This window comes from Thamnophis elegans, unplaced genomic scaffold (genome assembly GCF_009769535.1).
Source record: "Thamnophis elegans isolate rThaEle1 unplaced genomic scaffold, rThaEle1.pri scaffold_38_arrow_ctg1, whole genome shotgun sequence".
NCBI classification, from domain to species: Eukaryota; Metazoa; Chordata; class Lepidosauria; order Squamata; family Colubridae; genus Thamnophis; species Thamnophis elegans.
The window spans coordinates 591,272-607,467 of record NW_022473861.1 but is presented as its reverse complement, the minus strand read 5'-3'; the positions used below and the strand labels follow the sequence as shown (position 1 = coordinate 607,467).

The window sequence follows — 16,196 nt, the reverse complement described above, 5'->3', positions numbered from 1 at the left end:
ATGTATGTGTGCACCTACAGTGTCATGTACATAACTCCTCTTCAAATTCTCCCAACATCTTGCAGCAGAATTTTCCCCGCAAATATGAATTAATTGTTGGTCATTCAGTGTTAGACCAATAAGACACAACGCCTGTTCACTGCATCGCTGAAAATCTGCTATTTTCTTGGCATCATAATCATTATCTGGATTCCAAGCAGTTACATCCGGTGGATTCTGTACAGCATCCCATAAAGCTTCCCTACGCAGGAGTAGACTGCATTTCATAGACCAGGAAACATAGTTTGTCCAATCCAACTGGGTTATCATCGATAGAGTTGTTGATGGGTTGTTCGCCATCTTCTCCAGGATAGTAACAATCACTAAGATAAACAGCTGTCTGTATGCGGTATTGGGTATCAACACCAACTCTACTTTAGCTACGTCTGGTACATTCTGGGTCCATAACCAATATTAGGTAAGCTCCCCATTGGGAGAGCGAGTACGTACAGAGAAATGTTGTGGGAGTTGTGTTGGAGAACACACAAATCAGCATACAGAGACACTGCAGTTTAAATAGGCTTTTAATTTCATGGAAATAGAGGTATCAGAAAACATCAAACAGTCCAAGTCATACACAGAAGAGACAATCAGTCTTCAATGTCTTTCAGTTAAGGGATAATCCAAATAACATAGTTCAGTATCATATAATCAGTTCAGAAATCAAAGTTCGTTAGCAGTTGCAAAACTTACAATAGCTCACGGCACTCAGATCAGATCAGCCCAGCATCTAACGAACAGAGAGCTAACAGTCATTCTGGCTCTCTCTTATGACCGATTGAGGAAAAACAGCAACCAATCACATTTTAGAGTATGCTTTAAAGAAACAGTTACAGCATTGCTGTATGATTTATATATTACCAACCCAACTGTTAGATTATATTCCTAACAATATTTAAATTGAATAGTTAATTTGGTCCCCAGTGAACTGTCCTGTGGTGAGTTGGACATTGTGAGTTGTCCTACGATGAGTTGACTGTAACAAATGACTGTGGCACGTTGGCTGTCCCATTCTGCTATGTAATTGCACATGCTGTATACTCTCTGGCTTAAAATTATCAGACACAAATATAAAGAGGGATGATTTATGATTTTCTTTTCATTAACTGATGCTTATCGTTCAGTTCAGGTCTAATTACAATGATAAAACACTTGGGGAAAAAGATACACACTAATAATCCAGCACTGGAGGAGATCATGGAGAAGATCTCCACAGCCAACATATATTTTCCCCTAGTGCTTAAATAAGTTGGAACAAAGCAAAGCCAAACACTGCAAAAAACCAACATGCTGAAGGTGATGAATTTGGCTTCATTGAAACTGTCAGGTAACTTCCTAGCTAGAAAAGCAGCAGAGAAGCTGATCATAGCCAGGAGGCCCATAAATCCCAAAACGCAGTAGAACATGATCGATTCCTCATTGCACTCCAGGATTACTTCTTCAGACATTGACTTCATATCAACATCTGGGTATGGTGGAAAAATTGTCCACCATACTATGCAAATAGTGGTTTGAACAAGGGAGCAGGAAAAAAGAATAACAGTGACCATTCTTCCACCCACCCATTTCCTCATTTTGGAGCCAGGTTTGGTGGCCATAAATGCTAGAACCACTACAAAGGTCTTGGACAATATACAAGAAACTGCCACAGAGAAGATGAGCCCAAATGCTGGTTGACGAAGGAGACACAGAATTTTGTTGGGTCTCCCAATAAATAGAAAAACACAAAGGAAGGAAAGTAGGAGAGAAACAAGGAGCGTGTAGGTGAGATTCCGGTTATTGGCTTTGACAATGGGAGTATCTTTATGTTTAATGATAATGTTAAGCACCAAAATGGTCTTAAAACAAAAACAAAGGGAAAGGGCAGTAAGACTGATCCCCAGGGGTTCTTCATAGGATAAAAAGCTAATCTGCTTTGGAAGGCATACATTTCTTTCAGGGTTTGGATAATGATCATCTGGGCACAGACAGCAATCAGCCATGTCTGAAAAAGAACAAAAAGAGTTGTATATTCTGGATTATACAAACTGACATACTCAGTGACGTGTGGTAAGCTTTATGGCTGGTGAGGCAAGCGGGCAAAAGCCACCATATGTCTACCGCCCTATGTCTGCCAGCACTGGGACTTCGGTGGGGCTTCCTGCTCTATGGTGGACACAGTGGCAGGGCTTTAAAGCCCTGGCGCTGTGTCTGCCATACACGCGGGACGCATCCCGCTCTATAGCGGACACAATGCTGGGGCTTCGGCGGGGCTTTCCAAAAGGGCAGCATTCCGAACGCAGCATAAGCTGCAGCCAGGGCAGAGGGGAAAGCGGCGGCAATGGAGGAAGCAGCAGCGGCAGCCAATGAAGTTCCTGTGACGCAAAGTGCCCTGCCACTGCCGATGCCGCCACCCGCCCACTGGCCCAGCCTGCAGCCAGCCCAGCATGGTGCTGGGCTGGCTGCAGGCTGGGGCAGCTGGCTGGCGGTGGCATCGGCAGTGGCATGAATGTCGGCCATGGTGGCGGCATGAATGTCGGCCGCGGCGGCTCCGGGCCACATTGCATCGTGGGAACTTCATCGGCCACTGCTGCCATTTCCTCCACTGCCGCCACTTTCCCCTCTGCCCTGGCCGCAGCTTATGCACGTTCGGAGTGCTGCCCTTTCAGAAAGCCCCGCCGAAGCCCCAGCACTGTGTCTGGGTTGCAGGACACTGTTGTGGCTGAAAATGTGGCACAAGGGAGCCTCGTGCCACCCCTTGCACCCCATTTTCACTGCCAGAGAGCTGCAGGATGCCCCCCGAGCCCTGTTTTGGCTGCCAGAAGGCACCGTGGACCATTGATGTTTCTAGGCCAGCATCTGGTCACTTTGTAATTTATGGACATACATATGCAAAGTTTAAATGATCCCTGCCCTGGCCGCGGCTTATGCCGCTTTCGGAGTGCTGCCCTTTTGGAAAGCCCCGCCGAAGCCCCAGCATTGTGTCCGCTATAGAGCCTGCAGTCATCCCAGCACCATACCCCGGTCTGCAGCAAAGGAACTTGGCAGCTCCCACGATGCAAAGTGGAGAGTTGAACTTGCTCGGAGCATGAACTTTTCCAACAGAGGAGCATTTTACAAGCAAGGCTCCTATTGCTAGATTGTGCAGTCGCTCAACTGCAAGGCATGATTCACTGCTCCCAGATCAGGAGGCGGGAGAATCACGTACCTCTTTGCATACGAAATTTTTCACTTTTTAACCCTTGCTTAACTCTTAAAAGGCGAAAAACTCCTTATGCAAAGGAGGCCCATAGTTCTCTCGCCTCCTCCCCCTACAGTTAACACTAAGCAGACTCAAAGTCACTGTGACTTGGAATCTGGCTGGCAGCAACTACCTTGGCCTTTTTAATTATTTTTAAAAAAATCTTTAAAATTCTTTCCTTTTCCTCATGACTGGTGAGGCCATGCCTCCCCTGCCTCTAGTGACTGCACATCCCTGGACATACTGAACCCTTAATTCATTCTCCATTTCGATCTTGAGGTGGCAATTGTTACAATTACAATAGATACTATAACCTTATCCCCATTATATCTTGAATCTCCCTACCCTTCTCCTTTGATATTTTCCCCTCTGGACATGGAAGACAATCATAGCAGCAAAATGACTTCTCTTCTTTCTTGACCTTGCTGTATCCTGCCTGACAAGGTTCGTTACATAAAGAACAAGGTGGTGCCTATCAAGAAATACAAAGAATAATATTTTTGATATAGAAAAATAAATGCAAAGCAACCAAGAAAAATTACAATTATATCACTCGTACAACTAAGTAGGGTTTCACTTCACATGGTACAAGCTCCAAGCAGTGGCATAAAACCAGAGGTTTAGGGTCCTAGAAAAGGCCAGCATGATTGGGGCCATCTTGACCTCCAGAGAGAGAAATTCCAGTTGAGGGGTACTAGAGGAGAAACTCTCTTCAAGGGCAGCTCCATGTTGAGGCATTAGCCATATGAGATGTCATGATGAAAACTGATAAATAATTCTATACCAAATATTTCAAATGTAAAAGTCTTCTTCTTTTTTACATTTTCCCAGTGGGATTTTTACAGGGCTTAACCAAGAGATGATCCTATGAATTTTCCATCAATAGAGGGAGACTTTTTTTCTGTATAAATGAAAGCATAGAAACCAAAATTCATACATCTAACCTGAAGAAATCCTACTGGCCACGTGATGGAATCCACAGAGATACTGAAGAATTTGTCAGGTGGAGCTGTGGGATCTATTCTTCCAACTTTGACCCTAATAAAGGAATGGTTTGGAAATGTGATCCAGTTGCTAATATCAAATCCACCAATGAATTGTCCATTTTTGTCAAAAGTGATCTTTTCGCCAACACTGTTGTTGAATGAGACACTTCTTAGAAAGGAATGAAGCTATAGTACACGATAGAGATAAAACGAGAGAGGGGAGGAATTATACTGGATATGGCTAATTTGCTTTAATTTATTTTAGTTGTAGATTAGGACCAAACAAATAATACAACAATCATTTGGAAACAAGAATAGAAGCAAAAATTAATAAATACAATACATTGAAAATGTATACACATAGAATATTATGCTGGACTTGTTGTATTCGGGTCTTTTCCCATGTAAGATTGACATTGTCTTGGCAATGTTTTGGCGAGGTCTCATTCGCCATCTTCAGGCTAGTGTTTTTGGCTTAAAGCTCTGACCACGCTTTAAGCCGAAAACACCAGCCTAAAGATGGCGAGTGAGACCTCGCCGAAACGTTGCCGAGACAGTCTCAATCTTACATGGGAAAAGACCTGAATACTACAAGACCAGCACACCTACACCCAAACATAGAAACACAACACAAATGTAACAAAGGCAACAGTAAAAATAATGGCTTTCTGTCATGATGGTCTCTTGTGACAAGCCGATAGACAGAGAATGGAAGCAGTATGCTTCCTCCCATATTTGGGCATACCGGGGTTGTGACACTAAATACATACCTATTTCCCTGGCTCAGCTGATAAAGGAGGAGAAACTTGTGGCTTAGTGGTTAACACAACTGCTTAATATGTAATACAGCACAAGTTCAAATCCCAGGAAAGGTATGGCTAGCTGATGAGAGCTAAATAGCTTGAAATAGATCTATACTAGTCTCCCTTTATTTATTTATCAGCACAAATGCAATATATATATATATATATATATATATATATATATATATATATATATATATATATATATATATATGTACTAGTCTCCCTTTATTTATTTATCAGCACAAATGCAATATATATATATGTGTGTCTCTGTGTGTGTCTGTGTGTCTGTGTGTTTCACGCCTTTACTCATTGTCAATTAACCACATATACATAATATCTATCTATGTATGTATGTATGTATGTATCTATCTATCTATCTATCTATCTATCTATCTATCTATCTATCTATCTATCTATCATTGATTTTGCTCACAATCATCTCACTTAGAGGTTAGGCCCAGCTAGTAGGAAACAGGTATTTGTAATTCTTCCTATTGCCTGGTTATAGTGTTACAAGTGAGGAAATATAAACCTACATCTCAGAGGTGACCCAAAGTGACCCAAAATTTCAATTTCCTCCTCACCAAGTGATTTTACTATGTCAGAGAACAATCCCTACAAATGGTTAGAAAGTAGGGCCTTATAACAGGCGAGCTGTTCTAGTGCCTTTAGGGACTATACATATTGATAAAGTGCATAAAGTGCAGATCTTTTGTGTTTTCTTTTTTTTCCTTATGATCTTTAGAAATTTGACAATTTCATCAGGACTTTTTCAGGTGGCAATTGGAGCAAATATATATCAGATATACAAAAGTGTTTGAAATGATCAGATAAATTACGGTAATACTTTCCACAAAATCCATAAATTACATTCTAAAACCATGCTTGTTTTCTACAATGTATCCCACTACCTCCTTTGTTCCCCCTTACTAACACTTTATTCAAGGAAAAACAAGAGTAGCTATTACTAAATATATTATAATAATGAGAACAGAGAATGTAAAAAGAACACATCCAACACCTTTTGTGTTTCCTTCTAACAAGGATCCGTAAACAACATAGCACAATAGATTTTAGTGGCATGAAAGCAGAGTAAATTTTCAAAAAAATTGACTTCTGAGTGAAGAATAAGCCCAGCAGAAAGAAATAAAGAGCAGTACAGGAATGAAAGTGAGCTTTAATAGAAAGTCTATGATGTGATTCATGAAGCACATCATCATCAAGAAATTCCTTGAAAAGTTGGCATACAAAAAGGTCTGTATTATTCATTGCAAACATTCCAATCAAATCTTCTAGAACAAAAGATTATCAGTCCTCTGATCCAGCACATAATGGAGAGGGAGAGAGCGATCTCCCTTCATCTACTTATAGACTCATCCTTATGACAGTTAGTTTGATGGACTGAAGATTATCAAAAAGATTGTTTTGTAGAATGCCTATTATAATTTTAATATGAGCATAGAAATATTCTAGTTCAGTAAGTCAGTAGTCTATGTCACTTTTAGAATCATATCAAGGTTGTAAAAATATTATTTACTAGCTGATAACCCAGTGTTGCCCAGGTATTTATTTATCCTAATTCTGTATTAGGTTGGAGCCCCCTTGTGAAGTACTGTGAAGCCATTATCATGGCAACTCCACTGTGCTGTACAGTAGATGTCATTTTAAGGCACAACAGGCTGTATCCTAACGCCATACTAATCATACTAATGCACACTATCATTGGAAAAAAGTACTGTGATTTGACACTATAGATATATTTCATTCCCCCCCCCCCCTTTAAGTTGTAAGCCACCCTGAGTTCCCCCAGGGAAAAGGGCGGCATATAAATAAACTTTAAATTCAAATTCAAATTCAAATTCCTTTTCATTTCAGTGGTCCAGGCATTCCAGAGTTATGTTGGAACACACATAAACAGAGAAACAGACAGACACACATGCACAGACACTGAGGGGTGTTAGGGGTGTCTTATCCCTACAGTATTTATTTTCAGAGAGTAAGTCATCTGTGTACCAAGTTTGGTTGAAATTGCTCAAGGTGTTCCAGAGGTATGCTTGAACATACACGCACACACAAATACACACATTTTTACTTATATAAATTAAGATTTATGAACATATGTTGATAATACACATATGGTGCATTTCTCTGCTTTATATCTTACCTGCCATAACACTTGATTTGGAAACTGCTGCCTTCTTTCTTTCACTAATATTCTTTGCTTGGACTTTGATAAATACAGAGATTGCAAAGAATGTGCCACAGCAAGGACTGCATTGTAAATATTATAGCTCTGGCCACTCATGCGTGTTTCAAAGACAGATGTGGGAAGGGTCTCAAGTCTCTCCTGCCCAGTACATTTGTTCTCTGTTTCAGGACCAGTGAAGAAACATTTGAATACCTGTTCCCAGAAATCTTTCCTAAAATAATCATGCTGGTTGTTGATTGGACTTATGCTCTCAAGAAACTTTGGAAAGTCTTCAATCTCCTTTGTGTGAACTGCAAAGGATAAAGCCCCTTGCAGGAAATGGATATCCCACGATTTATGAAAGGAAATCAAAGTGTACTCTGCCTGAGCTGTTGTAACCCAGATTTTTGTCTTCTTTGGTATATCATCCACTTCTCCCAACTGCAAGTACATTCTCAGAAAAGTTATGGACCTACTTTCACCATATAGGACTATGACATTGGCTGTGCTGTTCATGAGAACTTGGTATATTTGGATTGCATCATCTATCACTTGATTATAATCAATGTAAAAAGCTACATAAGGAAAGTATTGTATGAAATCAAAGCAGATGCCATGCTGGGAAAACATGGGAAGCACCTCCTGAACAAATTTCTCTCCAATGTCATCATTCACAGCAAGAACTCCAATCCAGATCCACCTAAGATGCAGCAATAGCTGGAGAAGAGCCGCATGCTGGTGGGATTCATTTGGAAACATTTGTTGGAGGAAAACTGCTTGAGTCTCTTTATCCATCACTGGTGCAGAACCATATGTCAGCTAAAGGAAGTAATAAATAAATATTGTTGTGAGCCTCTGAAACTGTGTACATACAATTGAATCACAGGGTGTCCTTAAGCTTACATACTAAAACATGCTCCAAATATTTGCATTATCTCCGAATGTCTATGGAGATCCTCAAACATCCAGGACATGGTTTTCCCAAAGTTGCTTTTTCAAAAGGTAACTGGACTTTCTGGCTTTTCTTTGAAGACGTTTCACTTCTCATCCAAGATGCTGCTTCAGCTCTGACTGGATGGGGGGGGGGGATATACTTCTTGCAGACAGTTAACTCATAGCATAACATAGGAGAACAAAAACATCAGGACTAGAGTCATCAGTCCATCTCCATTTAGAAGACAAAAGGCCACTCTTTTAAAGGTAGCAAAGTTCACATTTTGGACAAAGAGAACCACTGGTTTGAAAAATGGGTTAAAGAGGCTACCTATGTCAAAAGCCATCTCTCAACAGACAGGGAGGGATGCAACATCATCCGCTTCCAATCTACAGCCCAGTCCTCTCAACAATTCCAAGAAAGCTCCATACCCATTTGCACCACTCAGTTGACCATGATGGCCACAGATAAATCTTCAGGTGGTCTTAACATCTCACTAAAAGAATGCAAATGACCAGCTGTCTGCAAGGAGTATATAACCTAGTCAGTCTTCACTCTTACCTGAGGAACTTTGTAGATGCTCAGAATAGTTGCACCATGGAGACAGATGTCAGGGCCCACAACGACAGCAGCCAGATTTCTGGGCACCCCACATTTGTAGTTAGGAATGAATCTGCCCTGGGTGAAGGGAAGCCCCATGGAAGCGAGGTAAGTCCAACCTGGACTAAAATTGCTATTGTAGATGTGAAAGCCCAGCGTGATATTGGGCAGCATCTGAGGAGGATTTTCATTGATCTCCTCGATGGCAAACACTAAAGCAAGAATGTGCTGGTAGCTTTGATAATATATTCTGTAACAAGAATTACATAACACATTGAAAAGAGTCCGCTTCAGATGATGGCATGTCCAATCTTCCAGACCTAGCTCTTGAAGAAACACAATTTTCCTACCAGTAATAGCAATTTAAATATTAATCATAACTAAAAAGTTCCTTCAGATTTTAGTTGTATGTACATCATATACACAAATCTATATTCTCTACGTAGAATGAGTTAGTTATAACATGTCATAATAGAGTTTTGATCTACATTGAAAATACATCAAGGTATCCTATTTTTCAAAAATGGGTGTTTCTGGATTTTGTTATTATACTTGAGATTGAAAAAAAATTGAGCATCATATAATTCAACAATTGGAATCAGAGCTGGAAAAATCAACCAACTAGGAACCTACATAAATCCATCTTGAACCTCCTGAGAAGGATGTCGACTGAAATCAGGGGTATCAGAAAATGGCGAGATCACAGAAATGATGCTACCAATGCTAACGTCTCCAAGCTGATGATATGTGTAATGTATAGGAGGAGGCTCATCATGTTTACATTGAATATTAGGATCCTGGCATGCCACTTGAGGCATTCCTGTGAACAGTGATACCATCAATGTTACCATCATCCATAGATGGAAGCATTCAGAGAAGCATTGTGAGAGTAGTGTTGGAGAACACACAAACCAGCATACAGAGGCACTGCAGTTTAAATAGGCTTTTACTTTCATGGAAATAGAGGTATCAGAGTCCATCAAACAGTCCAAGTCATACACTTGATAAGGCAGTCAGTCATCAATGTCTTTCAGTTAAGGGATAATCCAAATAACATAGTCCATAAACATACAAACAGTCCGGGACTCAAAGTTTGCTAGCAGTTGCAAAACTTACAATAGATCACGGCACTTTCTAACAGCCAACTTCCAAAGCACTCAGATCAGATCAGTCCAGCATCTAACAAACAGAGAGCTAAAAGTCATTCTGGCTCCCTCTTGTGGCCGATTGAGGAAAACAGTAACCAATCACATTTTACAGTATGATTTAAAGAAACAGGTACAACATTGTTACATGATTTATATCAGTGTCTTTCAACCTTTTTTGTGCAAAGGCACACTTTTTTCATGAAAAAAATCACGAGGCACACCACCATTAGAAAATGTTAAAAAAAATTAACTCTGTGCCTATATTGACTATATATAAAGTAATTCTCCCACGGCACACCTTACACTATGTCACGGCACACTAGTGTGCCATGGCACAGTGGTTGAAAAACACTGATTTATATATTGCCAACCCAACCGTTAGATTATATTCCTAACAGAAGGCAAATGGCCCTGTCTGCAACATGATTCTTGAAGGTGCCCAAGTAGAACAGTCTGACATGACTTCATCAGCTGTTTTTCAGGCAGAGATAGAGAGTAATATCTACCACTGTTTATACTCTCAGAGGTCTAACGGCTTCTACTTTGAATGTCATGGAAAAATTAACAAGACTGTCATGGTCAGGTTATTAATTTGCCTTGGAGTCCCATAGGATTTGAAGATACAAAAGGATCAATTTTATAATGATAGTGAGACAAGTATCTGTATAAAGATTTTTTATATTCAAAACTAAAAAAAAATGAAGGACTTCTGAGGGAGGGAGTGATGGGAAAATTAATGAAATCACTATATATATGCATACAAATGGAAGAAGAAATAGTAGTAGATAACAATAAAAGTAGATAAGAGTAGATGATAATCCACCAGATGGATTTGTTACTGTCTGATCAACTGCACTCAATGTGCAGTCCTCAATGAAGCAGACTCATTGTGTTCACATAGAACATTGTGATCCTGGGATGCCACTTGAGGCATTACTGTCAACAGTGATACCATCAATGTTACCATCATCCATAGAAGTCTTCTTTTGGTATACAAATGTCTCTGTCTGCAACATGATTCTTGAAGGTGCCCAAGTAGAACAGACTTTACATGGCCTCATCAGCCATTTTTCAGGCAGAGATAGACATAATATCTACCACTGTTTATACTCACAGAGTTGTAAGGGCTTCTAGTTTGAATGTCATGGAAAACATTAACAACGCTATCATGGTCGGGTTATTGTTTTGCCTTGGAGCCCCATAGGATTTGGGAGATACAAACAAGTTAATTTCATAATAATAGAGAGAGAAATATTTGTACCGAGATTTTTCATATTCACAACTCAAAAAAAAAAAAAGGAGAGAGTCCTCTGAGAGATGAAGTGATGGAAGAAATAAACTAAATCACTATATATCTCAGTGTAGAAATATGGAAACAGAAATAGAAGTAGATAATAATAATAAAAGTAGATAAGAGTAGATGATAATCCACCAGTTGCTTTTGTAACTAGTTCACAAACCATGTTCAACATGTAGTCCTCAATGGAACTACATCTACATGGAGAGAAATATGCAGTGGGGTACCCCAAGTCTCTGTTTAAGCTCTAGTACTCTTTAACATCTTCATGAAACATTTGGACAAGGGGATAGATGGGGAATTCATCAAATTTGGTGATGACGGCAAGCTAGCACGAATTTCCCAACCTGCAGAAGATAGACTTAAGATCCAGAAAGATCTTGATAGACTTGAACATTGGACACTATCTAAGAAAATGAAATTCAATGGTGAAAGAAGTATGGTTTTACATTTAGGCAAACAAACAAACAAACAAACAAACCCCGAAATGCACAATGTATATAGTACCTTGCTCAATAGTGGTGACTGTGAGGGTGATTTTGGTCTCCTAGTGAACAGTCACTTAAATATGAGCCAGCTGTGATCAGTAGCTGCCAAAAAAAGCCAACACAGTTCTAGGCTGCATAAACAGAGGGATAGAATCAAGATCACATGAAATGTTAATATTACTTTATAAAGCTTGGTAAGGCTACACTTGGAATACTCAATCCAGTTTTGGTCGCCAGGATGTAAAAAATATGTTGAGACTCTAGAAAGAGTGCAGAGAAGAGCAACAAAGATGATTAGGGGACTGGAGGGTAAAATATATGAAGAAGCATTGCAGAAACTGGGTATGTCTAGTTTAATGAAAAGGAGGACTAGGGGAGAGCTGATAGCAGTGTGCGATATCTCAGGGTCTGCTACAAAGAAGAGGGTGTCAACCTATTCTCCAAGGCATCTGATTAGGTATAATAGGTAGAATAAGAAGCAGTGGGGGGAAAACTAATCAAGGAAAGAAGCAACTTGCTTCCAGAAGTTGTGAATGCTCCAACACTGGAAGTTTTTAAGATGAGATTGAATAACCATTTGTCTGAAGTGGTATATGGGTTTCCTGCCTAAGCAGGGGGTTGAACTAGAAGACCTCCAGGGTCCCTTGGTTTGGTTGGGTTTGGTTTATTGGATTTATATGCTGCCCTTCTCCCAAGCACTCAGGGTGGCGTACAATATTAAAAAACACGTATTACAAAAGTTAAAAAAAAATTAAATAGAATATCACAAACAAACCCAATTAGGATTAACAATAACATTTTTAAAAAATTGATTAAAATTAACAATGATCAATAATTTGTTTTGTTTTGTTCCAGCCAGGCTGGCTTGCTGGAAAAGCCAACTTTTTAGGGCATGTCAGAAGGACCGGAGGTCGGGGATTATACGAAGCTCCAGGGGTAGCTCATTCCAGAGGGAATGCGCTCCCACAGAGAAGGCTCTCCTCCTGGGGGTCGCTAGCCGACACTGTCTGGCTGACGGCATCCTGAGGAGGCCAACTCTGTGGGATTGCACTGGACGGTGGGAGGCTACCGGTGGCAGTAGGTGGTCTCGCAGGTCTCGCAGGTATCCTGGGCCTAAGCCATGGAGCACTTTAAAGGTCATAATTAGTACCTTGAATCGCACCCGGAAGACAACCGGCAATCAGTGCTGCCTAAAAGGGGTGTAACATGGGAGCACCTAGGTGCCCTTATGATAACCCGTGCAGCCGCATTCTGGACCAGTTGAAGCCTCCAGGTGCTCTTCAAGAGCAGCCCCATGTAGAGAGCGTTACAGTAGTCCAGGCGAGAAAGGACAAGGGCATGAGTGACTATGCACAGAGCATCCTGATCCAGGAAGGGGCGCAACTGATGTACCAGGTGAACCTCCCATTATCTCCCATAGACCGATTAGATCTCACAGGTTAGGTCTCCTCCGGATTCCATCTGCCAGCCAATGCCAGCTGGCGACTCCCCGGGGGAGAGCCTTCTCTATTGCAGCTCCAGCCCTCTGGAATGACCTCCCCGTGGAGATCCGGACCCTTACTACCCTCCCGGCCTTCCGCAAAACCACCAAGTCCTGGCTGCTCCAGCAGGCCAAGGGGCTTGTGAAACATCCAGCCCCACGGAAATTGTGAATGTTGCATCTTTTTTTAAAGTGTTGTCTTTGTCTATTTATCCCCCTTCCCTTGTCTGTTGTGAGCCACCTGGAGTCCTCAGGGAGTGGGCGGCATACAAGATAAATGAAATGAAATGAAATGAAATGGTAAAAGGACCCCCTTTTACCAGGTTCGCCTGGTCAGGTGTTCTTCTAAACTAAGTCGCGTATCCAAGAGGACGCCCAGATTGCGGGCCCTCTCTGATGGGGCTAAAATTTCTCCTCCTATCATCAAAGATGGAACAAGATGCAAAAATCAGGATGATGGAAACCACAGCCACTCAGTCTTGGAGGGATTGAGCTTGAGCCTGTTCCTCCCCATCCAGATCCGCATAGTCTCCAGGCATCAGGACATCACGTTGAGGGCATCGTTTGGGTGGTTTGGGGTAGAGATGAAAAGTTGGGTATCATCAGCATATTGATGATACCGTACCCCAAAACCATGGATGATATCACCAAGTGGCTTTATATAAATATTGAACAGGAGGGGCGAGAGAACCGATCCCTGGGGCACCTCACAAGTGACACACCTTGGGGTCGATCCCTGCCCTCCAGTAAACACAAACTGCAACCGATCCGACAGGTAGGAGGAGAACCACCATAAAACGGTGTTCCCCACTCCCAACCTCCTGAATCTTCGCAGTAGGATACCATGGTCGATGGTATCGAAAGCCACTGAGAGGTCTAATAGGACCAGGACACAGGAGCAGCCCCTGTCCTGGGCCTGCCAGAGATCATCGACCAACATGACCAATGCCATCTTCGTGCTGTATCTGTGCCTGAAACCCGAATGAAACAGATCCAGGTAGACAGCTTCATCCAGGTACTGGGGAAGCTGACGTGCTACCACACTCTCAACAACCTTCGCTACAAAGCGAAGGTTGGAGACCGGATGATAGTTGGCTAAAGAAGCTGGGTCCAGGGAAGGCTTCTTAAGGAGGGGCCTCACCACCACCTCCTTCAAGGCGGTGAGAAAGAACCCCTCTCTCAATGAAGCAATTTGCAATTCACAATTTAATGAGCTTATATACTGCCCAATCCTGGAGGACTCCGGGCGGCTTACAAATACGAAAATAAAATAAAATTACACACAGGGGAGAGAACATACATAGTTTAAAACGCACAATATACATTTGGCTTTAACTGGGGGTTGAACCTGGTTTAAAAAAATCAGCAACCCCAGGCCTGTCGAAACAGCCAGGTCTTGGTGGCTTTTTGGAAGGCCACGAGAGTGGGAAGGGTCCGGATCTCTGCTGGTAGCTCGTGCCACAGAGCCAGAGCAGCTACAGAGAAGGCTCTCCCCCGAATGGTCACCAGCTGGCATTGTCCGGTTGACGGCACCCGGAGGAGGCCTAGTCTGTGAGTTCTTATCGGACGTTGGGAGGTGTGTACCAGGAGGCGGTCTCTCAGATATCCAGGTCCAATGCCATGTCAGGCTTTAAAGTTGATCACCAGCACTTTGTAGCGCGTCTGGAGACCAATAGGGGCCAGTGCAGCTCGCAGAGGATAGGTGTAACAATGGGTGTACCAAGGTACACCCGATATCGCTCGCACAGCTGCATTCTGGACCAACTGTAGTCTCCGAACACTCTTCAAGGGCAGCCCCATGTAGAATGCGTTGCAGTAATCGAGACTTGAGGTGACGAGGGCATGAGTGACCATTTGAAGTGCCTCCCAGTCCATATAGGTCCACAACTGGTGCACCAGGCGGACCTGGGCAAAGGCCCCCCTGGTCACAGCGACAGATGGGGTTCTAATGTCAGCTGTGGATCCAGGAGGTCACCCAAGTTGCGGGCCCTCTCTGAGGGGTGCAAGCTTTCACACACCTCCCAGGCTAATAGATGGAGAGTCTGGACTGTCCTTGGGAGGAAACATCAATAGCCACTCGGTCTTGTCTGGATTGAGTGCTAGCTTATTTACTCCCATTCAGACCCTAACAGCCTCCAGGCACTGGCACATCCACTTCCACTGCTTTGTTGGTAATCGCCTGGAGCCAGCTCGTATCAACCTCCCGGGAAGCCGAGACTAACCAAATGAGACACGGGTCCAGCACACAAGTGGCAGCACTGAGTCTCCCCATAATCCTGCCCATGCCCTTGGGGGTCACAGGGTCAAACTCATTCCAGATGGTCTCCACAAGATTCATCGCCATCAACTCACCCGAATCTATCCTGTCAGAGTCCAAGCCTGTCCAAATCTGAGTGATTTTATCCTGCAGATACTGAACAAATTCTTCAGACCCTACCTACAAGGGTCTTTCCCAGTTCCTTGGTTAAGTAAGGAGCGTGTCACCCTAAACAGTGCGGCTTGGGCAGTTATCTGCAGACGCTATAAGAGCAGGAAAATGTTGCCATTTTGCCGCTTTTAATCGCCACTAAGTAGTATTTAATATGAAATCTTACTAGTGTTTGATCAGATTCGGACCGGCTAGCCCTCCAACCACTCTCTAGGCATCTTTTCCAGCGTTTCATCTCCCGGAGCTCCTCGGTAAACCAGGGAGCTACATGGGATCAACACCGTGTCAGAGGCCGCAAAGGCACAACGTGATCCAAAGCCCCAGTGGCCGCCCTATCTCAGGCTTCCACTAGGTCTTCGGTCGAGTTTGTGAGCAAGGGATTTAGGAAAAGTCCCAAGCTCATTCAGGAACCGTTTAGGGTCCATCAGGCGCCTGGGGCGGAACCATCTAGTCGGTTCCACCTGCCTGCGGTGAGGGGTAGCAGTATGGAAGTCAAGCCTGATGTGGAAATTATCTGACCATGACAAGAGTTGGATAGAAATATCCCCTAAATCTAGATCATTCATCCATGCCCAGAGA

At 42.6% G+C, this 16,196-nt stretch overlaps 1 protein-coding gene across 1 annotated transcript; it reads right to left on the bottom strand.

The window, feature by feature from the left end:
• Positions 1-1,124: 1,124 nt before the first annotated feature.
• On the bottom strand, positions 1,125-9,627 carry LOC116523512 (vomeronasal type-2 receptor 26-like). The gene is made up of 4 exons (XM_032238628.1): positions 9,410-9,627; positions 8,738-9,026; positions 3,605-3,731; positions 1,125-2,023 (listed from the first exon to the last, which is right to left on the bottom strand). Exons 1-4 carry the CDS (start codon positions 9,625-9,627, stop codon positions 1,125-1,127), a joined length of 1,533 nt encoding a protein of 510 aa, XP_032094519.1.
• Positions 9,628-16,196: the final 6,569 nt, after the last annotated feature.